Source organism: Rutilus rutilus (assembly GCF_951802725.1).
Source record: "Rutilus rutilus genome assembly, chromosome: 3".
NCBI lineage: Eukaryota > Metazoa > Chordata > Actinopteri > Cypriniformes > Leuciscidae > Rutilus > Rutilus rutilus.
Genome location: NC_140211.1, coordinates 39,918,852 through 39,946,133, shown reverse-complemented (window position 1 = coordinate 39,946,133; position 27,282 = coordinate 39,918,852). Strand labels below are relative to the sequence as shown.

The window sequence follows — 27,282 nt, the reverse complement described above, 5'->3', positions numbered from 1 at the left end:
TGTCAGTGTCCTGTTCGTCCTGAATGAGCTCAACACTGAAAACAGTTTGAAGAATTTAATTATTACGTAAATCATTATCATAATGTTTTTTCATATAAGGGTGTTTCTTCAACTTTAGCTACTTTTATATCCCAAGGGGTGATTTTTATTAAAACTCAAAATTTGTATAATATTTTTTTAAGCCTGGTTCAAGACCAAAACTATGTAAATCTTTTATTTTAAATATATGAATGATCACATGTTTAAAACTATGAGGATATCATAAACAAACCATTTAATACATATTGGGTGAACACACTTACACACACACCTATAAAAAAAAAAAAAAATGGCAGACAGTTGTGACAATTTACAATAATATAGATTTTTGCTTCTAATACATATATATAGTACTGAAATTAGAGTTGATAATTCGTTTTGTCAAAATTAGAGTTACTGTAACAAATATTATTGGTGTACATACAGTGTAGTGTAGTGTGTGTGTGTGTTAGCTGTTAAGACGAAGGAATATGCAATTTTATTCCAATAAAATATTTCACCAAATGTTATAAGATGCAAAGTAACTACAGTGACTGACAAATACTATTTGTGTCTGTGTGTTTGCTATTAAGACGAAGGAATATGCAATTTTATTTCAAAAGAAAATGTTCACCATATGTTATTAAACAAAACATAATATGAGATGTGGTGGAAATGACATTTGTTCATGATATATTGTACAGATGTCTGAATCATTTATTTAAACTGTTAGACATTGTTAGTGGACAAATTATTATTATTATTTTTTTTTACTTGTATATGATAAAAAGCACAAACCAAAACAACTGCACATCAAGTAAAAGAACACCATTTATTTAAAAAAAAAAGAAAAAATGCTTTCATAAATAATTTGATATGCTTCAAACTCCCATGACCCGTACAAAATAAACATTATGACTGACTCCACAAAAAATAAGCAGATAAACAAACTCCATAACTGACAATTCAATCATAAACCTGAATATGGTCGTCATCCTCAACAGGACAGCGGTTACTGGTTGCTTATATTATAATATTTATGAATAGTGTATTAAAATAAAACAATGTTCAGTGAAATATCTGCACGCACAATAGTAATATCTGCTATAATAGTGAATAGCAGGTCTTATTGCTTCACAATGGACACATACACGCACGCACACACACACACACAGTCTATAAACATGAAGCTACAGTGAGTACTGCACTTGTATAAGCTCTCTTAATAACTGATATGATATTAATATATTACAGTTTTTCTGTAATGTTAAATATGAAATAAATGTCATATGAATCAAGTAATGGAATCAATCCAGTAGCCCCAGCACAATTTCTTCCCCCATTGTGACAGTTGGGTAGTGATGAAAAAGATTTACACAATTCACAACATTGGTTTAACAGCAAAAAAAAAAGTTTTTAAATAATAAATTAAATCTTAATAAAATTTAAGAAATGGCTACAGTGCTCAGAAAATCTAAAATAGAAGAAACTCAGCAGTTTTTAATAACCAATATTATGACCCCCTACCATAAAATCACAAGACACAAAATGTACTGAAAAAATAACAAACACCAGGAAAAGATAAATAAAAAGTTAAAGGGCATGATATTCACAATACATATTCAAGTAGGTACCTCTTGTATTAAGTAAATGTGTTCAGCTTCTAACTTCTATGTGTTATGATAGTGGTACATATTAGCTTGTTTTAAATTAAATTCATATTCTCAATCTAACTTTTCGTATGGGATCTCAACTAGAGCTAGATTTAAGATAGAAAGGGCTACCAGATCACCATCAGAGCTACCATGACAAGAAAAATGTGTCTATTGCAAAATCATACAGACCATAATTATCAAGCTTTAACAGATTATATTCACTCAGGCCTAGTGGATAAAACCAACAATTGCGCAATTAACTATTTGGTGAACAATATTGTTTAATCCAGAATGGCTTGTCAGTATAAATGTGTTTACCCCAGATGTACTTGTGGATCATTACGGTGTTTTCAGGAAACTGTGACCCAAAAAAAGTCACAGTAGTGTATTTGTTCACCTAACTTATTTTATTAGAACTGCATGTTTAGAGGCACTTCAGACAATTGGGGATTTGCTTCTTGATTTCAGGGTTTGGATTTGGAACATGTACAAATGTTACAAGATAATTTAATGATTTATAGTTTTTATGCATTTATAGTGTTGTGCAATAACGGTCAAAAATAATTAAAAGTATAAAACATGTTTAATCCTTTTTAGTAAATAACGTCTTTACATAAGTGAATTTAATTTAGAACATTTAATTTTTTTTTTGATGTGACATTTAAAATATACATTTCAAATATGGTCTTGCATCATTGGATACTACTACTATTATTATTATTATTATTATTATTATTAGTTTAATAGCTCCTCAAAAAAAAAAAAAAGGTTTCCACTGTGTGAATTGATATAAAAATAAATGTGTAATAAGACACAAATGAGTTAAAAACAAAAAGGCACAAAAACATAAAAAAAAAAAAAAAAAAAAATTTGTTTAAATAAAATACAGTTATAGTAGTCAAACGCTTAGTAGAGGCATTAGCAGTGCTTGGTGCAGAGGAATGCGTAATTATGTGCATTATAGTAAAAGGTATCGTAAACCGTGTTTGTGTACGTGTGTGTATGTGAGCGTTGTTAAGCGAAACTTCAGCAGTGTCTTTCACCCATGCCAGAGGTCATGACTCACCTCGAGAGCCATCAACCCTCAGTGCCATAAAACCAGACAATCTCCGCCCACTGCATGACAAGTGCTCACGTGATCCAGACCTGGGGGAGAGGACTGGGCCGAGGACTCAACAAATAAGGGTTACCCTGGAGACAACAAAGCCTCACTATCAACTATTCCCTTATAATCCTGTTTCAGTACCCTGAAACCCTGACCCAGCATGTGCAGTCAAAACAGAAAAAGACTACATATTTGACACTGTTATTTTCAACTTCAACTTCACTCTATATGAATATATATATATATATATATATATATGTGTATATCAGATTATGCTCATAAGTAAATATAGAACCTGAAGTAGTTAGATCCAGTAGAGATACCAATCTATTGTGGAGAGTGTTTTGCTGAAGACAAGGGGGCGGGGAGAGGGGGGGGGATGCTGGGGTCGGAGGGTAACCTTTCCCACTGGAGAGATGTGTGTGTGTGTCTCTGTCTGTCTGTCTACACATGAGAGCGTGAGGTCAGGTTGAGCCTTAGAGGCTGTCTGCTCCTGAACGGCAGGAACCACAGGATCTTCCAGCGAGTGCCAAACACCTCAGCCATTGCTTGCTGCCACGACCGCCGCGGTCCACTGGGAGAGCGGAATAAATTAAAGTATGCATCATAAGTTCATGTGAAATAATATCACCCTTGAAAATATGAATTATAGAGAGAAGCTAAAAGCTTTAGGAGAGACTGGGGCTAGTTGTCACATTTTACTCAAGTGAATATTAGTCATTGTAGGTTTACGTTTTGAAAATTAATTTCTATGTAGACACATAACCTAAACCTCTTAGATCGAAAAAGCTATTAAAGTTATGGTAGTGGAAGAAAGATATGGTTTATAGAACACAAATCGATCCATTGCTGCCAATAGTGGGGCATGTTGTCACATTACATTATGGAACCTGCTATTAATTGGCATATTAGAGGTTTTCGGTTAAATTTAAACAGTAAAACAAATTATGAAATACAAAACAATTAAGACTAGAAGACTAAAACATAAGAAAAACTAATCCTGAATTTGCTGAAGTATACTGTTCAAAAGTTCAAAGTCAGTAATGCTTTTGAACAAATTCTCTTAAGATCACCAAGTCAACATTTAGTTGATGGGTGGATTACAATTTAAAATAACAGTTTTCTATTTTAGCAGCCATTACTTCATTTTTCAGTGTCATGATCCTTCAGAAAACATTTTAATATGATGATGCTCAAAGAATATTTGTACTTTTAAACCCAATTACTGCTTATTAATAGTTAGTAAAGTAGTTAAGTTTAGGTATTGGGTATGATTAAGGGATGTAGAATATGATCATTCAGCAGAATAAGGAATTAATATGTGCTTTATAAGTACTAATAAACAGCCAATATCCTAGCTACTGTTTATGCATGCTAATAAGCAACTATTTATTAGTGAGAATTGGACCCTAATTAAAGTGTTACGGAAATCTTTTGTAACAATATAAAAATATGTATTTATATTGACACTTTTGATTAATGTAATGCTTCTTTGCTGAATAAAAGTATTTGAAAAATCTTACTGGCCTCAAACCCAAAACCTTACAGTTGAGCTGTAGCAAGTAGCCCTGATCTCCATGTAATGAGGGTGTAGACGGCATTACATTATTGTTAAATTACTGAAATGATGCTGCAAGTTACGATACTTACATGTCTTCCAATAAGTGCGACATCTTCTCTATGGTCGTTGTGTCCTGTCGTGGAAAACGTGAAGGAGATTGCTTAGTATCAGCAATGAATTCTGAGCAAGTTATTTCTTACAATACAATGACAATTCATGAAATGATTTATGACAGCGAGCCAGTGGATGCGAGGGGGTGAATTGGATCGGTTTTTAATCTTTCCCACGCTGGGAGTGAAAACCACTACAGAATACACTGAGACAAAAGAGAGACAGTGAAGCTGACAGCAGCAACACTCCCTTGGTGCCCTCCTCACCTTGCCAAGTTGGCACAGGGGCAAAAGGGCATCTGCCTGCGGACAATGGGACCGCATGCATAGGGATGCTAAAATCCCCCCTGCTTGCCAGGTGAAGAGAAGCGGCAAAGAGACAAAAAAAAAAAACAGACTGAATATGTAAATAAGGTGGGATTAACAGAGGCGAGACTGAAGAGCCTGTTTGTGTGAAAAATGGTGGATGTGTGACTGACAGTGGCTTTTTTAGAACAATCTGTGCTTTGTGTGCCATCCACAAGACAAATAAATAAAAAAGGGCTCCGTTCCTGAAACCATTAGAGGTTATGTAAAAATCCTGACTTGAATTGTTGAAGTCAATGACTCTTCATAAGTCAGATTTCACATTGTGAACCGCTAGAGGACACGCTCTTGGCCCGGAGCAGCCAGCGTCACGCCAGTCCGACGTGGCTGCACTTCAGGCCGAACTGAGCTGCCCTCAGAGAGCATGCGTGAGGAAAAGATCTTTGCAGGGATCAATGGTTAAGTCTGCTTCCACAGTTGCTATGACTGGCACGGGGCTATGCACTAACCACCCTGTCAGCCGCTAAATCTTCCAAGACATCACAACATGGGATAGCGGGGAGAAAGAGTAGCTTGTGCGTTAAAGCATCAGGACTTTCCAAGCCTTTGGATAACGAGAAGGCTTAAGGGCAGTACGGGACACAAGATAGGACAGCTTAACATGGGCTTTTAGCAACACAGGTTAGATTAGCGCTGTCAAAGGAAGTCTCCTGCAAGAATGGGTTAACGTCAAAGGTCATCTAAAAGAACGGCTGGACGCAGCTTGTGCAATAATTAAGGATAACAAGATTACATTTTCAGGCTTGTGCAATTGAGCCTGTGGAGGTAGACACAGTTGTCCAAAGGGTTTGGAGAAAGGTTAGAGTTGGGTAAACTGACCCAGAACAAGTGTAAATTGCTATCTTGAACTCAGTTAATGGTTGGAAATGTGTAATGAGAAGACGGAAGACACTACTCAAACGACAGAGGATAGGATGCGAAGTGGGACGTGTTCTTTGAATCATTTCCACAGCATATGGTGGACGCGTGGGGGTCAAGTGATCATGACTGGGAACCAGAGAATAAGATTAGGGGAGGTGTATGCTTTTTAAAGGGCTGCACTTTTTTGCCGAATTTAACTAGGTCATTGCTAATCCTCTTTTGCATCACATGAAGTCATCAATTAAAGGATAAGAGTCAAACGTGATTATCCCGCTTGCCCCAATTACAGCCATGTTTCAGGCCTAATCAACAGAGAAAGGATGGAGGACATAAAGGAAGTATAAGAAGAGATTGAAGGACTCAGTAATATAGTATAGGGTATACACAGAGATACAGCGTCTGACCACCTTTTAAAGGGATTTTGCGTATGTTCACGTATGCTCACCAGAATATGAGGGACCATACATGCATGTCAAACTCTTAAGTGATCTTTTCGGACAAATCATTGTTTGTGAACATATCCGTTTGCGGAATGCTGAATCCTCTGCCGGCTGGTTTCTCCTGCTTCACAGCGAGAGGGACGCATTAGCGGCAATTCCCTTTCCTAACATTGTATTGATTTCAGCAAATCAGTTTGGGCAAATGCAGACAACTCAATTAAGGTTCATGAGCCCAACATCCAGCCAAGCAAGAAAACATGCAATATACCTGAGGGAAGACGTAACCAAAAAGGGAAGTCGTTTTTCACTATTGTTAAATTAATGTTGTTAAATGGAGAAAACATTTTACATTTAAGTAACGTATTCCTAACCTTGGACTTCATAATTGTTATTATCTATATTATCTTTTTAACAGAAACACAAAATGACCAATAAAGCACCTTCAGCAGCTCAAACTATTTCAATCATACATGGTTTAAACAAAATTTTAGTTCTAATTTTAAGTGCCATTGTTAAAAAATGCTGTTTTGACTGGTTTAATATTCAGTTGTTATGCTTTCAAATTATACGCCATATGTATTTATCTTGAAAAATCATTTAAAAGCGTATTGTATTTTGAAGAGAGGTTGATGAGGTTGAGTGAAATACACCGAATACAAACAAATAATGCACTGCTGAGACATTCATATTGTTGGGGAAAAAAAAACACTATCATAGTTTTAGGATCGCTTGGAAGGTAATGGTATTGATCCTGTATCGATCTTTTCTCGTTCTCATGTCACTGTTCTCTAACGCTCCAGTGGGTGGGGCCAAAGCTGAAGTGTGACGTCACAAGTCTCCACTTTTTAGATCCTGTCGTTTGCTGGCCTTGGTTTCAATAAAAGCAGTTTTTGGAATAACAAGAAAGTTTTGAGTTTTGAAACTTACAGGGTATTTTTATAGTATAACGGAACTCTTAACTGTCAAAGGATCAAGGAACATTTGAATTATCATTCTATGACCCCTTTAAGGCATGTTTACACCTGGTCACTTCATGCATTTTTACTGATTGGATAATTGTCTGTTTTGTTAAATGTCTTCCATTTACACTTGACCATATAAAGTCTCAGCAAAACAAATATAAATTCAATCTTCAATTCCTGTGCTATATGCAAATTGAACAGAGTTCACGTCAGCGAAAGCAACCGATATGAGCTGCATTTTATTTATCATCAACTAAACTCAAGGTCAAAGGAAATAAAACCTTACCAATCTGATACGATCTGGTCCAGTCGCACTGGCAAAGTTGATCGATCAGCTTGGTCATCTGCATTTTCCGGTTCAGTACTGGAAGTACTGATATTATCACCTGTCATTATTGCTTTGGGAGCTGATGTTCCTAGGGGCGTATGGTTTTTGGACCAATCACAAAGCACTGGATTGCTGGCCAATCAGAGCACACCGCGCTTTTCAGAACGATGAGCTTTGTGAAAATCGCCGTGTTTCAGAAAGGCGGGGCATAGAGGAGCAACAAAAATGTACACTTTGTGTAAAATAATGACTTTTTTAACCTAAAACCACGTAAACACATTGCATTAAACCAGATACACAAAATAATGTTCTTTTTAGAACCATCATATGACCCCTTTAAACCTGCACAATTAAACTAATGTATGTACTTACTGTGAGGATTCCTTTGACTTGTGTGTAGAAAAGGCTGCTCATTCCACCAAACATAATCAGCCCCATGAAACAGGACCCACGTAGAAGAGCCAACTCATGACGTACTGCAAACTCCGCCTGAGAGAGACAAATATTTTACACACATGCTATAAATTCTCATGGACAAATCAGACTATTCCCATGCCAAATTTTTATGCTACACATTTTTGCACAACAGGCCGTTATGGAAAGTGATGTGACACTGCTTGTTTTCTTTCGCTGAAGGCTTATCTGTGACTATAACAGCAAACACACAAATACACAAAATCCACAATACTTTGCTTCTTATAGGAAAGATAACGTCACTATCTCTTCCATACAGCCGTTTCTGTGCCAATACAGCATCTCTCGCTTCTCAGCTGCATCTGTTTACTCACACACAATGCTCCACAGAATAAACAAAAACAGGAAATTGAGCGTTATGGGCTTTTATTTACAGGCGGTCTACCATTGCCATGATGGCTCAGCTGTTCAGCTGCATTCAAGTTGGAATGATGCTCCTGTGAATTTAAATGCTCTGACAGAAAAATACACAACTATATTCCTGACTCTTTGAGACATGATGGGACAAAACAAGTCCCACAACTTCACCTGCCATAAGTTTTTTAAATAGCAACATTTACATTCTACAATTTATCAAAGACCACTATGTTCTTCAAACAAACAAATTATAATTTAATTTAATTTTGATTCTCAAAATTGTGCAATTTTATTAAATCACCCACTACCCCTAAAGCCACCAATCATCAGACCATAACTTTAAAATGCAAGACCAGATCATAAGACTAAATAATTAATCGCATCCAAAATAAAAGTTTGTTTACATAATATGTGTGTACTGTGTATAATTATTTTGTATATACAATTATATACATTTTGTTTATACATTATGTATATATATATATATATATACAAACAATAAATACATGCAAATATTTCTTAAATATATACATGCATATGTGTGTATTTATATATACAATTATACACAGTACACACACATATATTACGTACACACAAACTTTTATTTTGGATGCGATTAATCTGTCCAAAGGGCACAGGGTCACAGGGTTGTTTTTTTTATTTTATTTTTTTATAGTTTTCTGTGGAACAACTATGCAATCATCAATCATTTCTTATCAGGATTTTTTTTTTAATAAGTCAGTGTAAAAATATTACAGAGCAAATAACATTATTTGAAAGCAGCAATAAAATATGCAATAAAACCATAAAGGCTTAAACTTTGGGAAATTGCTGTTTGCAGGTGTGTTTTGGGTGAAGTGATATGGCATAAGACCAGTACAAACGATCATCGCATGCAAATACAACTGGTGTTAAATTCAGTTTCTCTCATTCAAAGCTTATTCAGTACTTAACAGTAATGTTGATGCCACCTGCAGGTCCCTAATCTCAGTTAAGAGGGGCAAATCCAGTGCTAAATCATCTGCCTCCATTGAAAAGATTCTACTAAACCACAGAATAATAAAGACAGCTAAATGAAAAATAGCACACTACATTTAATAGTTCTTCATAACTATATGCGTTTGACAAAATGTAATGCATAATATGCTGTATTCCACAAAACAATGTACTTGACTTAACTATCCATATCCAATAATATGACAAATTAACTAGAAATAATATCAAACAGATATATATATATATATATATGAAGAGTTCAGATGCAAAAGCCTCTAAGTGCCATCTGAAATTTTCTTCTAGAATGATCATTTTTATCAAGCTCGTATATTTAAGTTCAATAATTTTAATTAAATGGCAATGCAAATTACCTATTAATTGTCATTTAAGTGAAATTACTGAACTTAAATATACAAGCTTTATAAAAATGATAATTCTAGAAGAAAATTTCAGATGGCACTTAGAGGCTTTTGCATCTGAACTATATATATATATATATATAATTGTTGTTGCCAAAAATCAAGATTTACAAAAAGTATGCTATTACCATCACTGTCATAGTACTCGTTTGCAAAGTAAAAAATGTATTACTTGTTAATGGAATTTGTGTGGCGTTTTACCATTTTACGGCCAGTGGTGGGTGAAATGCATTACTACGTTATTAATAAATGTAATTTAATTACTTTTTTGTTGCAATTTAATTACAGTTACTTCTGATGTAATTGCAATAAATACTGTATAGACGACAGAACAATTCTGTATTCTATATTCTAAAACAATAGTGGATTTAACATCTAATATTAAAATGTATGTTTTTAATGTAACTGTCTCCCTTTAAATACTTTGGTCAGTTCAAAAATAATTTATGCAATTTTAAAGAATTTATTTGAAAGAATCAAAAGAGTAGAATACTGTATGTCATTCAAATGGTCAAGGTTGCTAGATAGAGTTTTTAGAGAGAGTAGCACAGTAATATAACTACACTGTTGAAGATGTAATTAAATTAGTAGCTACTTGTAATTAATTAACATTTTTAGTGTACCTTACCCATATTGATTACAGCTCATATGTACTGTGTTTGGTTTAAACAATGTGCACACTGAAATGGAGGGAAATTATAAGGTCCACCCACATGACTTACAATTGAGCTTTAAAATAGTTATTCATCGATTTAAACCCTTACAGTGACTTAAAGCACTCGGGACAGTATAAATGTAGGAGTGTAAATGTAAGATGGTCTTACCTGATCCACCGAGGACAGGGGCTGGAAGTAGTAGTACTGGCAAAAGTCCAGCACCAGAGTGTAAAGACTCAGAACCTGAGTGTAAAAACACAGCTGCAAAAAGAGCCAGTGGTTATCCTCCCCAACACAGTTATTAATCCTGCACAGAAAGACAGAGAGAGACAGAGAGAACATCAGAGAACATGCAAATGAATATGTTATATGTATTAATATTTATTTGAATACCTAAACTAAAATAAACAAGCTCTATTCCAAATCCTAGTGAGTCAGCTTGCTAACGACATTGCTTTTAATACGGTTTGATCTTAACATGTAGTTAAACTAAACGTCATGATACTAATAGGCATAAAAATCCACAACCGCATCACTTTTCTAAACATCTGTGCTTCACTATGCACTTGGAAACACAATCGCACACAGCAATATAAAGTCTATATGGACATTACTTCATCTAATAACAGATTACTCTTAATTGTAATGTAAAAACATGCATTTTCTGTAAAGCTGCTTTGAAATAATATGTATTGTGAAAACGCTATACAAATAAATGTGAATTGAATTGAATAATTGATGGGATAATAAAAAAACTGGCTGATATGAAAGTGTTAGATTAAAATGGTCAATATAATTTAAGTTGGATGTCCACCTTAGAGATAATCACTATATTCATTTTGAAACCATCATATTTAAAAAAATATATATATTAAACATCATATTTATTGTTACTACTGTAAAACCATGCCATATTAAATCATTTGGGGATCTCATTTAAAGCAAAATAAGAAGTCTTTCAGAATAATATTCTTATTTAATTTTTCTGGATATTTTAAATGATCATATTTTAATGACTATTTATTAAGTAAAAGTATATTAACTTTATTTATCAGAAAATAATATGGTACAAACTTTGCCAAAGTGGTTGTTTTGAACAAGCATTAACTTTAACATTATTTTAGCTAAAGCAAAATGTGTTGCATGGTCAATTTTCAACACATTTTCAAATCATATACTATGAGTAAAAAGCGGATTCTCCATAAGGTGTGCCTTTAGCACCAATCCACCCTAATAACATAATAATGATCAATTAATAAAGACTAATTAAATAAAAGTGATTTAAAGTTTAAATATGTAAATGCAGCATAACAAAAGAAATCATACAGCCATCAATGTGTCTGACATTAATGCTATTCTCTTGCATTTTGAGACAAGTTAAAGCACATGAAGAAGCACAAGGAGCACAAGAGAAGAGAGTTGAGAGAGCGGGCAGAGAAGGCCAAAAGAGAGAGAGAGGAGAGCAGGCAAGGTTGAACTGTTAGTCAAACGAAGACGGAAAACGATATGGCCTCGGTTTTTTTCTTCGTTTTTTTCCGCTTCCCTCGGCCATTACAGGCGATGACAGGGAGTCACGATTTGCTGAGTCCAGACAGACAGCAGCCTTCTTCAGCTGTACTGTAGAGCTGGACTTAACACGGGCTTCTCTGGTCACTCGATATCGCCTCTCCCTCTGTTTTACCCCTCTACAGAGACTTCATTAAACTTCCTCCATACAAAACCCACCAGGAATGTAAAGCTGTCTGGGGTACAGGGTCCTTTAAGGTTATACTGTGACCTTAGGTCAACATGCCAGATTTCAGTTTGGATCCTAAACCATCGTAAAGATCTCAGCACGGTCTCACATAGACATAACAAGCCTTAGAGTACCCGTATAAAATTACCATTTTTTTTGTCACTGTTAAACTGTTGAAAACTAATTTATTGGACAATTATGTACAAAATACACGGGTGAGATATAGATACTGAACTTTTTTAAAAGACTCCAATGTCTCAAACTAAAGCTGGTAGAAGTGTATTGACTTTAGTATTTGTATTTCTTGTTAAAGTTTTACCAGGGACAGTGGTGGTCCATGCGACGGACACAGTGGCCGCAGCGGCTGCAGTGGTGTGACCTCTTTGGTCTCATCATGTTGCATTTATTGCACAGTTCCCAGTCGTCTCTCTCTGAAATGACAAGGCAAACAAAACCTCTAAATCATCCACTTTTCAGTGCTGAAACCCGTACAAAGCAAACTGGAATTCTAACTTTGTCAAAAAAAAAAAAGGTATTCATTGCCATCTAGTGGTATTCAGAGAGAATTTTTATTTTCTCAACTTTACTAAATAAAAAAAATGGAGGGGGGGGGGGGGGGGGGGGCAATCAAGAAACAGGCAAGAGAGAAGATGTACAAGAGCTGGACGCTAAACATTACAACAAAAACATTATATTTATTGTTCTATACTTTTAATGCCAAACTTATTGGGGTCTTATTCTACTCTTATTATGCCTCAAAGGGGATATACATTATGAAGTCTAATCTACTAAAAGTCTAAATACTTTGGATTTTGGTCTATACAATCATTAAGATCACAATAGATGATACAATAAATATACAGAATAATGTTCCAAAATCACAATGATGCCATTTGTGACAAAAATCATAATAAATTCATCTTTTCCAAAATCACTATGACGTCATGAAAGGAACGGTCAGAAAGTAACAAGGGCAAATGCCCCAAAATCTTTAATGTGGGGACAAAAATGTCCTTACAGAAATAAGATATGTGGCATGCCAAAAAATTGGGGTCACGCGTTTACATAAATGACTGTTAAGTTAACAGATTTCACTAGTTGGCTAATAACATTGAATGTCTCTGTCAGAATATTAGAGTGTATTTCAATCCACTTAACCAAGATACAGAAGGGGGAAATGAGTATTCAACACGTCAACATTTAAACAAAAATATGATGACATTTTTATCAGACATTGGTATTAACTCAAGAAAATAAACAGATAAAGAATTCATTATATTAAAATCCATAAAAAAGTTATGTGTAATAAAGTAAAATGACACAGGGGGAAAAAAAGTATTGAACAAGCTCACTGAAATTGTATTTAATACTTGGTGGAAAAAAAAAAAAACCTAGCATTCAGAGGTGGGTAAGCCTATCAACCTATAGGCTTTGAGTATAGCCTGTTTCTAACCTATCAACAAGCACTAAGCCAGCTGATTCTGATTTGCACAGGTAGGAGGTAGAACTACTTAGTTAAATCAGCTGCTGCCTTGCCTTGGTCTACTGGTTTTTCGTAGGGGCTGTTTGCACGACACCGTTTTCAACTAAAAACGTAAAACTTGTTATGCGCTTCGGCCATTCATTTACACGACAACAACGTTTTGGGTGACTGAAAACGCAAACTTTTGAAAACGGGTTTCAAAGTGAAAGTTTCTGAAACCGGTCTACGTGTAAACAGCAAAAACGTGAATCTCTGAAACTGATGACATCATGCACATGCGTATTACATGTTCAGTCTATAGGGCTTCATCGCCATCTAATGGCCTGGCAGCAGAATAAAGCATTTTTAAACTTTTTCGCGGATCCATGAGAATGGGGATCATTTTGACAATGGTGTCGTCTGAACGCGGAAAACTCAAAAGAAAAACGTCTCCGTTTTAAGCATATCGTTGTCATGTAAACGTTACCTCATTGTGTTCAATACTTTTTTCCTGTGTCATTCCACTTTATTAAATATAACTTGTTTTATGGATTGTAATGTTTTCTTGATCTACGTGGATTTCTTGAGGTAATACCATGCGAATTGCTGCATTGGAAAGGTGTTTAAAAAAAAAAGTTGACGTGCTGAATACTTATTTCCTCCACTGTACATATCAGTCCGGTTTGTTTCTCAGCATAAAATAACCAAAGGGACAGAATCTTGATATGAAGAAAGAGTGGCCACATTTGCAGCACATCCACATATTGTATCAATACCAAGCAAAATAGAATGTTGCTAAAATTGCTCCATTTTTTTCTTCAACCTCAAATGCCCCTGAGACAAGTCAGACAACTCTTCTGAAGGTTGCCTTTAACATCATTAAGCCAAGTGGATATCAGGTAATCTAAGGCATGACTTGCTAAGACCGGCCATTCAGTGATAACTAGCTTAGCGACAAGCTGTTCATAGTATCAGAGTCCTAGCTGAGTCTAATTAATCTTTCGGCAAACTGCCACTAACAAATCCTTTAAGAAAATCTAACAGCCTGTGGTGACTGGTAAAGGTTAGAGCAGGACAAATGACGGAGATCTAGAAAAAAAAAAAAAAAAAACCTCGATAGTGTTGCACTTAATAGGTGAATTTGAGTGTAAAAGCAAAACTGCTAAAATAATTAAAAGGTACGCTGTGCCCTCTAGTGGTTAAAAAAACCTACATGAATTTCGCAGAAGAACATTGTTTTGGCTGTGCTTTGGCTCTGCTTGACTGTGCGGATGAATATGACCCTTCGCAATAGATAATGCTTTACAATGAACACCTGTTCAATTACATATCTTACTCACCTGTTCAGTAAAAAAAAACCACCATTTCTATTACATATTACATAACATTTCAAATCCCTCAAGTCTCGCAATCTCTAAAAGCAAACGGGCTGTTTACTAATATATATATATATATATATATATATAATATAATATAATTATTCTCTCCACCTTTTTCCTACACTCCATGACACTTTGTGCAAGTTATGGGAGTAACCTCCATTAAACTGTAAACAATCAGCAACTGCCAATAAACTTGTTTAAAGGTTTGCTCTATTAATGCAATAATAATAATCAGCAAAAACTGGCTACAATGAGGTGACATTCTCCTCATTCCCAAACCATTGAACATCAAAAGGAAACTTTAAAATGTAAATGTATTAACAAATTACTATCAGCAAACCATGAATAACCTAAAAAGCTCAGACGAGTCTTTTAGCAGCAATGTTATGGATGTGTATGTTGCTCCAAAAAATGTTCCATCATTAACTGAACCACTGATGGATATTTCCAAGTCTTTCCTCTCCTATTTTGACAGATAAATGCATTTCCAAGCTTTAGAAATACTGATTACTCATTTAAGGAGAAAAAAATATGTTTTAAAGCACCATTTGAAAAACCGGGAAAGAGATGCGAGAAAAGAGATTTGGGGACAAAAAAACAGGAGAGCAGATCTATCACAATGTCTGTCATCTTTTTCATATCAATACAGCAGAACATAAAGAAAAAAGAAAATAATCAAGAGGAACAGAACAGACTAAAATCTTTTGTCACAAACATTTTTGTGATATCTATGTCACATTCAAATATCAAAATATCATTATATTATTTTCCTGATGGATAAAAATAGAGCATGACAGAAAATGTACAGCTTATTCAGTCAAGCTGACTGATAAAGATTATTTGTAGTGCAGCCTTATTACCTGAAATGATTGTTTCAGTCTTTCTGAGTGGAAGTTCTCCGAATCAGAGTGCCACCCATAATTTAAAATGCAGCAGGCTTGTTCAGAAAAAAAAGTGGATATTTACTTCTAGGTGTAACTGAGAAAAATGTCCATCATGTGTTAGTTTACTTTCACTGTAAAAAGTGCTACACCCACAAAGTAGGTTTTATATATTTAAAATATTTGTAATCTAGTTTATTTTATTGGTTTTATACAAAAAAGTATCAAAATACTTCATCTTTACTTAAAATATATCAGTTTTTATATAACTATATATTTTAAATAAAACCCATGCAATTTATTTGGGTAGTTATTTGTATGTGGTTGTTGTGTACAACAAATGCTATAAAAGTGAGTTGACAATACACAATTTATTTGAGCAGCTGTCGATGTGGCAGGTGTGTTCATCAAACGTAAATATTTTAAATTTTATAAGTTGGCATTATCCATTTTGTCACTGGCGGGGATCTTCCAGGCAGATGCAGTATCTTCCTCGGCACTTCAACTGTTCGGTCGCTGCAGCGGATCTGAATTTCAGGGTCTTATTAACAAGGTAAGTTGAGCATATTTAGCCGAATGACTGGTGATGTAAAGTCACACGAAATTGCTTTCTCTCCACTAGGGAGCTGAGGTTAGGTTTGAAAATTGTATAGCTAGCTATCCTGCAAACATGGTAAGCTAAGATAGCTGCACATTTATAAACGCATACAAGTTACGTAGGTAATAATTAGTTGCACAAATGCCCTGTTATATTTTTATATTGTACAGATTAAATTTCGGGATCATCGCAATTTCGAGCCTTCAGGCAATAGTTGTCCGGGCAAATAAGGGAAAGTAAGATGTGGTGTTTTATAGACACCACTTTGCTTTGTGTGTTGTGTGTCTTTGACAGGACTCAGAGATTATGTTAGTATACTTTTGCATTACTAAAGCAGATGCACAGATTAGACTATAGAGAGATGTATGCTTCTGTCTGATTTTAGAGATTTGATCCATGTTATTTTAATGCTGCATATAGTCAATTAATGACATATGTTTGGTTGAAAAAAACCCTAACCTATTAGTTACATTTACAACAGATTTTTAACCTTATTTCTAACATGTATTTTCCTGGTCTTTAGATACCCAAGCTTTTTTGTAACCTGGGGTCTTTGAGCTTCACTCCAGGTAATAAAAACTTCAGAATATAATCATAATTCAATTCAATATAAAATATAAAAATAATTCAATTACAATTTGATCAGATTATACTTTTTGACAGGATTCATCTGCCTCTGAGGAGAAAAGGAGAGAAGTGGTCCTGAGATGCCTGATTGAGTACATGGGGAAGAGACAGGAAGACCTCATCATTGTCCACCATGTATGTATTGCTACTTGTCTATTTTTATGTCTGTCCCATTGAGCACAGTTATGTCCAAAAGACGTCTTTTCAACGTCTTTGTCAAAAAAGTCGTATGTTGAAGAGACGTCCACTGAGGAGCCAGAATGAATGTTATGACGCCTTTTTTGACAGGTTCTGTAAGTCCAATATAGACATTCATGGAACCTCTATACAAGGTTAAAAACTAGTTCAGATGTGGACCTATTTAACGTAATTTAATGTCTCATTTAGACAATTTAAATTGTTTCTGGACCAAATAAACACTTTCAGGATGCATTAAATTAAAACTTGTGTTTATTTCAACATAATTTCTAATTGCAAAGCAACTCACAGTGTGTGTTTGTCCAAAAATCATGAAATCATTACTGTCTACTTAGGGCAGGCAGCTTAAGGTCCCTGGTTCGAATCTGATTTCTCTCACGATCCAAATATGTGTGAATTACAGACGCTGAGCTGTCTAAAGGTGTCAGTGCGTGTTTGTTCAAAAATCATGAAAGAAACTTCAATGTCTGTGAATTGCTTTGCAATTACACATTGAAATAAATGTGAGTTTTAATTTAATATATCCTGAGAGTGTTTATTTGGTCTAGAATAAGAATAAATTGTCCAAATGAGACCTTAAATGATGTTGAAAATATGTCCACATTGTCCACATCTGAACTAGTTTTCAACCTTGAATAGAGGTTCCATAAACGTTCAAAAACCTTCATTCTGGCTCCTCAGTGGACGTCTTTTCAACGTACGTCTTTGTGACAAAGACGTTGAAATTAAATTTTTTGGACATAACTTTGCTTAGTGGGTGTATTAATATTGTGATGATATGGGGTGATTATATTTGCTCTTGAAAGATATTTAAACTATAATGTGATGTAATGTGTAACAGTAATGTGATGACCAATCAGGTACAGGCAAGGACAATTGCATTCGTTTTATTGTAATGCATCCTTTAAACCAGAAAAAGACAACACTCATGCTAGAGTAGATCATGATAGTTTAGTACCCACACTCTATGGCATTGTCATGGTAGACTTCACTCTGGTCACATGTTCTAGTCAAAGTATCCGTCTAGTATCCAACACCTTTTGCAACAAAAGTACAATTTTGACTTTGTGTGTTATGTCTTCTACCTGTCTGCTATATTCATCTTATTTCCTATTTGTCTGACCAAACTCTTGATTCTTTTTTGTCTCCACTAGAGTCGGGCTGAAATAGAGGTGCACGCTGAGCTTGGCAGTTGCCCACTGAAAATGTAGATGTGCCATCACCCCGACACGATTGGGATTATCATATAAGGACAGCCCGTGGTCAGAGGTGTGCCAAACCTGTCGAAAGCATGCTGCCTCCTGTTTGGACTTACCTATGCTCTCGACCGCAAGTACCCCTCAAAACTGGTGTATTCTTGAGAAATATCAAAGGCTTTTTGTGGGATTGGACCCTGTGCATCCTAAGCCATCATCATGTCATTTTTGACAGTACAGTTCTAGTGTGATGATGTTATGGCTCACATTTACCTTTATCCAAACATTGCAGATTGGGCAGTTTGGATATTTCAATGTACTGTTCAGAATAGGTTGAAAATAAACTTCTACAGTGTTTGTATTATATTAGTGTACATGTGCTGCGGGCACATTTATTTGATGTTTTGTAGTCACTGTTAAAAGTGACACTTGTTGATATTGAATTTATTGAATAAATTATTGTCTTCAATCTATCTTCTCATCTTTTTCTTCTTCAATTGAATTTGTATTTGTTATTGACAAAGTCTGTTTATTTAAAGTTGATCACTGTAGTGCAGGATACAGACATTTAGATTTATTTTCTGAGGTTATAGCCAGGACTCAATTAAAATGTTTATTCACATGTGATTAAGTTAATTTTACTAAGAAAATAAAGTTCATAAAACCTAATTAAAATGAGTACAGGTTACTTGTAGCAACCCATAAATAAGTTACCTGTACCAATAAAAGTAAGTTTATCTAACTGAGTAATACTAGTACTATTAGTTAACTCAACTCGATTTTGTTGTATTTGTATTAAGTAATGTTAAAGTGTTCAATATACTTAAAAAAGGCTGCAAGTTGAATCAACATAAAACATCCAATGCAGCCGCTTGCCTCACTTTTTATAAGTTAGATCTAGGTATTACTTTTTACAGTGTTAGAAACAACATTTAGTTTTGTAGCGTCATGTATATCATACAGCGTAATCAGCCAATTATGATCTAATTCATAACATATTTAAATAATAATTCGATATAATTTAGAACCAATTATTGATCATTACATCATAATACATTTCAATCCAGATGAACATTATTAAAGGGTGTGTTCTGTAAAGTCAAGTGTACTTGCAGCTAAATAACACAGACATGCTAAACCATTAACTAGCTGGTATATATCATCAAGCGTAGCTCAAAGTAACACACGGCCGATTTCACTTATGTACTGAAACACAACAGCTATTTATAGGAGCAAAATTAATTCTCATCAATGCTTTATGGGAGGCATTTCATACACTTCCATACTCAACATATACTGTATCACTTAATATCTCAGTGTCTACAGAAACCAACAGATCCCTAAACGCCAAAAATAAAAGATAATTCAAAAAAATTCAAAAGTGTACCAAAGACATCACTTGCACATTACAGTGACATTCTGAAAATGGTCTAACATTAAAGGAGAACTCCGGTCAATTTTAACATTGAGCTCATTTTTTTGTACATTTGGAGTGCTGTCAGTACAGAGAACCAGTGGCGTCAAAGTGCCCCCTCAGATTTTTCCTCCCTGATAATTTTTTTGTCACAACTTTATTCCTATTATGCTCCATAATATACCAAAGCCTATAACGACTCAAATGTATTCTTCTGGATGTGTAATAAATCGGTCAGCATCAGCCCGCTCCTTTTTCCTAATATGGTGTCTGTGTATCAAATCTACGCGCATAGCGCTCTAGAATCTTTGCTGTGCATGTTCAAGCAACTCACTCGTCTCGCACGTTGAGCTGGCAATGTTTTACACATGGTCTTGAAGTGGTAAGTGGGCAAAGCAACAAATCGGCATTGAATTAGTTATCGGATGATATTAAAAGGTAGTGGGATTATTTGTGGTTGACAATGGTTGGAAATTTTAACTTGATCAAAAAGTTATGGATTATTAGCTGCGAATTCAGAGCATTAACTTAAGTTGTGTCAGTGTAACGTTATCGATAGCTAGCCTAGTCTAACCGTAAACTAGTTGGCTAACGTTACTGCCATACAAAGCCATAGTGACGTTATCTGATCGGTTTTGAAACATCTGTTCTGTTTTGTCTTGTGTCAAAGTCTCCAGCTGGTTCAATTGTTTTCAGCACTGAAATCTGTCAAACTTCTTTCAAAGTCCTTCATCACATATTAATATTAAAATAACTTAATTTCAGAGCACCACAAAGTCAGACCTCAGCACCTTTATGTACCTTTAATGTAAGATCGTTCTTAGGTCACATACCAATTTAAAATCATAACATAAAAACTGCAATGGTAGGCTACTGTTTTTAAAATCATGTGTAGTAGGCCTAAGTGTACAGTAAGTGTGTGTGTGTAAACATGCTTTAATGAAGTAGACTTCAAAAGCTTTTGAATTTGAGCTTACAGTTCTTTCATCAACCTGTCTTTTACATAAACTTACAAAATAGATACTTTAACTTAGTCCTCAGATAGAGGAGGGTTGCTGCTAGCTCCGTTAAGGTATTTCTGTCCCTCCCAAACTGCATTGAAATGGTATGTTTAGCAGCCAGAATTAAAAAAAATTCAGGGGGAGAAACCCCCTGACCCCTCCTAACATGATCCATATCACCCGTCAGAAAACAACTGCAACGTCTCAGATTGTGCCCCCCCAGAATTTTGGCTTGCATGACGCCCCTGCAGAGAACAACGACAAAAATCGGTGTTGCCTACACTTGTTATCCTTATCCAGGTCATGTGAGTGATTCCTTCGGAGTGAACGCGGGTGAATCTGACTGCAGTAGATGTGAAAGAAATATATAAAAAATGATGTTTATTCAGCCAGCGCACATACCTGTATTTACATCCTGTTTTCGGTCGAAGTCCACAGTAATCGATTGTCGAGTTCACGCGCATAGGTTTAGTACCTCTGATCACGCGCGTGAACTCGACAATCGACTACTGTGGACTTCGACCGAAAACAGGATGTAAATACAGGTATGTGCGCTGGCTGAATAAACATCATTTTTATTCATATCTTTCACATCTACTGCAGTCAGATTCACCCGCGTTCACTCCGAAGGAATCACTCACATGACCTGTGCACTTGTAATGACACATCAAGGATGTTAAGAGGCTAAAAGCAGGTTTAAAACTTGCCCCATTGAAGTCAACAGGGTGCAAATTTTAAAAAGAGGATAACACGGTGTAGGCAACACCGATTTTTGTCGTTGTTCTCTGTACTGACAGCACTCCAAATGTACAAAAAAATGAGCTCAATGTTAAAATTGACCGGAGTTCTCCTTTAAGTGAAGGTATTAAGACAGTCACTGAACACTGAGGTATACTGCCCTCATCTGGTTAGTTAGTGGAACTTCATGAAGAATGGAAGAGCGAGTAATGTTTTATATTAATATTCGATTAATGCATTCTGAACTCCAAGGCGCAGAGTTTTAAGGCCACTTGTTAATAAATCCTTCAACATGTGTGAAACAAAACTATGTACTAGAATACAAGTATAGCTATGCTGTGTTAGAGAAAAACAAAACAGTAAGTATAGGTGAACATTGTTTGTTTCATACCTCCGAGTGGAATTTTGGGGTCCTGAGCAAGTTTTCCGGGGTCGGCGGTGGAAGCCCTGAATAATGCTGAGACACACAGCAGTGATGCTAGATAGTAACCTGGAGAAATAGAAGAGAGAAGTATTACACTGTAACTAGACATGAATTGATGTCAAGCAGAAACGAAGTGAGATTTTTATTACATTGCTATTTTAACATGTTAATGAAAACTTAAAACTTCTCCAATTAATTCACCCAAACCACTTAATGTACAGACAAATGTGGTTTTATTGATAGCACACCTAAGGATGAAGCGATGTAATTTTGGTTTTGTTAGAAAAGCCTGAAAAAACCCCAAAAAACTAAAAAATATTCACATTAATATTAGGCAGCACAAACACTTTTAACACTGATAATAATAAGAAATGTTTCTCAAGCACACAACCGGCATATTAGAAGAGTGAAGACTGGAGTAACGGCTGCTGGAAATTAAGCCTTGCCATAACAGGAAAAAATACCATTATAAAATATATTAAAACTGTTATTTGACTGGTTTCCTGTATTTTTGATTAAATAAATGCTTCTTTGGTGCAACCTTGGGGATTTTATTGACCCCATACTTTTGAACCCTACACTTTTTCATTCATTGACTTCCATTTCTACTCATGCAAACTGCAGAGGACAGGAAATGAAATCTCAATTTCAGTGCGTTCCAAAGTTCAAGTTTAGTGAACTCTGACCTGTGAATTTGTATCACGTGAAGAGGTGTGACCAACAGAAGATCAATGTTTCACGACGTGACCTCTTAGCTGAATTAAAAGAACGCACACTTTGTATGTTGCAGTAGATTGCATCTTTTGGATGTATCATAAATTGAATAATGTTATTTAAAAAGACGCTGCAGAGTGTGATGTCATATTACGACCGTTGAAGTTTCCATAGATATTTAGCATGCTTAAAGTCTAGTTTAGGGGTGGGCAACTCCGGCCCTCGAGATCCACTTTCCTTCAATAGGGCTCCAACCCTGAACAAACACACCTGAACAAGCTAATCAAGATCTTCAGGATTACTAGAAAGCAACAGATATGTAAATTTGATCAGGCTTGGAGAAGGAAAGTGGATTTTGAGGGCCAGAGTTAACCAACCCTGGTCTAGTGTTTGCTTAAATGTTTAACACTATTCTTTTGCGGTTTAATATTTCCTTCAAAAATGCAAATCTAGATATGTTCACAGAGTGTCAGGTTTGTTATTAGTTCTCGGTGGTAAAAAAAAAAAAAAAACTTGTTATGCATAAACCTGTCCTGCTACTACTTACTCTCAGGGTGACCGTGACCTCATTATCTCAGTTGCTCTTCTCTAATCTAAGAGGAATTCAGGTTTTAACTTTTCCTTATGACCTGCACAAACCAGATTTTTTCTGGTTTTGAAACTGAATTACCGATTACAACACTTAATAGGGGCTGTTATCAATAGAACAGGGTGAGAGCACTTACAGACCACAAGCGTAGTAGGTATATGTCCCTCCGCATAGTGTGGCAACAGCACCAGTTTGGGAATGATGAAGCTGTTATAGAGCCAGACAAACAGCACCATGCTTATGCAGAACCAGCCCATGGGGTCCACCACAAAATGCAGTCGCAGCTTCATCCTTCCGGATAGCGTATGTGCCAGGATAACTGAAGCAGCTCCTGATCGTAAACAGAAAGCAGAGTTTGGATCAATGGTGGCCAAAAGTACCATTTAATATGGAACATATTGATTTGTCCATGGCCAAAATAGGATATGAAAAATGAACCAGCTTGTACAAGAACGTCTTCACAAGCACATCAATTGAATTCAAATGGAGCAAAAGCATACAGCGGGGTTAAAACAATTCTAAAATCTACTATAATTCTACAATGTTTAAAAATAAATTACTAATTTTTTACCAGAAGTACATTAAAAAGTATTTAAAAAATTAAACCGTCATTACAAAAAAAGGTTATGACGCAAAGTCGTGTGGCGCTTTGTACAGATGGTCATATGTTCTCGCTTCCATTGCTTTTTGGATCATTTCCAACCATGCTGGAGAATATGATCATCAGGTTTCTCACAAACCTGTGGAGTTTATGCAGCTCGAGAGACATACCAAATACATGACATTCTGAAAAGTATCATATACTCTTCGTGTTATTATCTTCATAATATCTTTAATAATAAAAATAAATAATTAAATAGAAGAACTTTCAAAAATGTTCTTAGACTTTTGGGCCACATTGTGTATATATATATATATTTTTTTTTTTTATCATAAAATCAAACCAACATATTCCACCAACCTCTGTTGGAAGTAGAAAATAAAGTATTAAAATGGGACACTTTCTGATCATTTGTCAGTGGCATAGTTTGAAAATATAATCCATTCCAGATCCTACATCAATGTGTTGAATGAACTTACTGCTGATTTTTTTTAAATGGATAGATATACACATAACTATAGATGATTATACTGAAGTGTCCCAGGATTACTCATGGATTGCATATTTTAGTATGGCACCTTTACAGTGGTATATGCGTTGTGCAGTAGTGTTCTGAAATGAAAAGTTAACACATTTTACAGGTTAAAGGAGAAGTTCACTTTTAAAATGAAAATTCTGTCATCATATACTCACCCTCATGTTGTTTCAAAGCTGTATGAATTTCTTTCTTCTGCTGAACAGAAATGAAGATATTTAGAAGAATGTCAGTAACCAGACAGTTTTTGGGTCCCATTGACTTCCATACTAGGAAAAAAATATACTATGGAAGTCATTGGGACCCAAAAACTGTCCGGTTACTGATATTCTTCTACATATCTTCCTTTCTGTTCAGCAGAGGAAAGAAATTCATACAGCTTTGAAACAACATGAGGGTGACTAAATGATGACAGAATTTTCATTTTAAAAGTGAACTTCTCCTTTAAATAAATAACATGACTTAAGAGTTAAGTTTAAGAGCCTGGAATCATAACAGTTGGGTTTCTCCCAAGGTTTTATTCTTCCTTCTGTCACCGATGGAGTTCCTTGCAACTGTCACCTCTGGCTTGCTTAGTTGGGAACAGGTAATATTGAGCAATTTTATTGATTTGACTGTACTGACACCGTACTGATGAGAACTGACCTGAGCTGGACGATGACATCACCCTTTTCTACAGAGCTGCTTTATGGTTGAATTGAACTCATTTCATTTCATTTTGATGATATTTACAGTTATGGTATAGTGGCTACTCTGTCCTTGCTAAAGGCCGCAGAGAGACTGAGACATGGACTCTATGCATTTGTGACGCAAAAATAAAATACTTGTGAGGCAAAAAGTACTTTTGATTGCTTTTCCTTATTGCACAGACTGATATTTCTTGATGTTATGAGGTTTTGTGGTCAACAAAGAATACATTCTCCCTGCTCACTTCCTCCTCCTACCTTCAATCACTGAACAGGTGACTAATATTCCCATTCCAACGTAATCCTGTGACCACCCCCCCACCCCCCACCATGATCATGTGACATAAGCAAAAACACATTAACTCTCATGTCTACAACAAACGAAACGGAACTGAGCCAACACTGAGCTGACCTCAGCTGAACAAAGACACTTTTTTTCTTTTAAAACTTCTTTACAGCAGAATTGAACTGTTTGCATCATTGAAACATTATTTTCCAGTTTATCCCTGTAAAACTGCTTTTGACAATCTGTATTATATAAAGCACTATATAAATAAAGTTGACTTGAAATAAGCTGCCTCACGGTGCAACTTTAACCATTGTTGTCGCTTGTTGGAAAGTGTCTTTTTAGAAAATCTAGTAATTTATAGACGTTTTGTTGTCATGTTTTGTAATATTTGCATTGTTTTATTTTTGTGCTTTGGATTATTTTTCTCATAATCGACCCTGTACCTTTATTTACCAGACTGTAGCCTAGAGCCAATTAAATATGGTGCTACAGAAGATTTGTTGATATAAAAACTTGCACATGAAGGATGAAGCTTACAGTACATGAATCAGTTACTTTACAAATTACTTTAATGGTGTCAGTCCACAGAAACCAGCAGCATCACAGTGGTCCTATCCATGACAACCTGGAACACACAAAACAAACGCTGGATAGTTGTTTGTTTATGGAAACTAGCCCTAGACAAACCCCCCCCCCCCCCCCCCCCAAAAAATATATATTTTAGTCAATATATATGCATTATATGTTCTATCTGGAGTTTAAAAACAACAACAAAAACAGCAAAGGTTATCCCGAAAATGTTAGTTCAAGAATAAATGACAGTATTTTGAGATTTTCAGTCAAGGTGATGATGAATGAGGTCACATGAGAGACACCTACTGGACTACACTGGCTTTGTTCATGCATACGCCCATGTGATTAAACTGATTTTTTGTTAGCAATTCTAATAGGCACATGAAAAACAAAATAAATAAATAAAGCCAAACGATTACATAGCTGTGATTTCTTATAAAACAGAATGTCTCTGCATTGTATAGCAGATCTGGGCTGACAGTTCTCTTGATGTTAGGAGAACAGCCATAGTTTAAGAACAAATCAGTTCATTTCATCAACAGGCCAAGCTAAGAAAATTAACTCATGTAAACGTGTTTCTATTTTTAGGGCATGTCTGTTCTGTTTATGTATACACATCATATAGTCACTGTTAGTAAATATGTCCTGGCAGTGGCTCATGATGAGTGATGCCCACGAGGATGATACACAGCTGAATAAAAATCTAACACACAAAGGCACAACCTGCGAAACGGAATATGACATCGGATTACCGAATCAAAATAACACTTACTGCTTTTCTCACACGGTGATGTCTTAGTTGGGTGTCGAGGGTTTGGCGTTGGTTTTTAAGATCGAAAGATAGGAGCTCTTCCTGGACTGTGATTGTACGGAAGCCGCAAAGCTTTTTTTTTTTTTTTTTTTATTGGGCAGCGACACTGAACTGTCAAAATTGCACAAGTGCGGTCTAAATGTGAGAAAACCTTCTTTCTTTCTTTTTTACATTCTATGGAGAAAACGCTTTATGTTAATCTACGGATAGCCACTACTACTGTCATAATAAAATACAAATTAATGTAAATTAAATTAAATTAAATAATTAAAATAAAATTGACAACTACATTTCTTTCTAGATTTGGATTTGGACGTTTGGTGAACTATTATCCAATATGAAATTAACCTAACATATCAAAAAATATTTTTTTATTCACTGAAAATATGTCTACAAACCAGCATTTCGTCCCAAACTAGCAGTCTACTCATTTTTAAACCGTGTAGTAACAAAATTGCTAGCAAAAACTGAAAATCACACAATGAATAGATGATAAAACTGAGATTGATGATATGTTTTG

At 35.4% G+C, this 27,282-nt stretch overlaps 1 protein-coding gene and 1 long non-coding RNA gene across 5 annotated transcripts; one reads left to right on the top strand and one right to left on the bottom strand.

The window, feature by feature from the left end:
- Window positions 1–219: 219 nt before the first annotated feature.
- zdhhc21 (zDHHC palmitoyltransferase 21) lies at window positions 220–27,254 on the bottom strand. 4 transcript variants are annotated; one of them, XM_084404675.1, is made up of 9 exons: window positions 26,724–27,254; window positions 25,916–26,003; window positions 23,404–23,598; window positions 21,932–22,030; window positions 12,363–12,474; window positions 10,477–10,615; window positions 7,779–7,895; window positions 4,429–4,472; window positions 220–3,352 (listed from the first exon to the last, which is right to left on the bottom strand). In XM_084404675.1, the coding sequence occupies exons 3-9, from the start codon at window positions 23,555–23,557 to the stop codon at window positions 3,223–3,225; spliced, it is 795 nt and encodes a 264-aa protein (XP_084260801.1). In that variant the 5' UTR covers window positions 23,558–23,598; window positions 25,916–26,003; window positions 26,724–27,254; the 3' UTR covers window positions 220–3,222. The 4 variants fall into 4 exon arrangements, with proteins under 4 accessions (XP_084260801.1, XP_084260802.1, XP_084260800.1 ...); XM_084404676.1 differs by having other exon boundaries at window positions 25,921–26,003; XM_084404674.1 differs by having other exon boundaries at window positions 25,934–26,003.
- On the top strand, window positions 16,066–18,930 carry LOC311287670. Its single transcript, XR_014626772.1, has 4 exons — window positions 16,066–16,321; window positions 16,890–16,935; window positions 17,030–17,128; window positions 18,346–18,930. It is a non-coding gene; the product is annotated as an uncharacterized lncRNA (long non-coding RNA).
- Window positions 27,255–27,282: the final 28 nt, after the last annotated feature.

Coding starts and splice junctions, on each gene's coding strand:
- zdhhc21 (XM_084404675.1), bottom strand. CDS start 23,557: ATGAAGCTGCGACTGCATTTTGTGGTGGACCCCATGGGCTGGTTCTGC. Junction 10,616..12,362: donor ATGGACCACCACTGTCCCTG/GTAAAACTTTAA, acceptor CTTTCTGTGCAG/GATTAATAACTGTGTTGGGG. Junction 4,473..7,778: donor AAGTCAAAGGAATCCTCACA/GTAAGTACATAC, acceptor TTTCCACGACAG/GACACAACGACCATAGAGAA.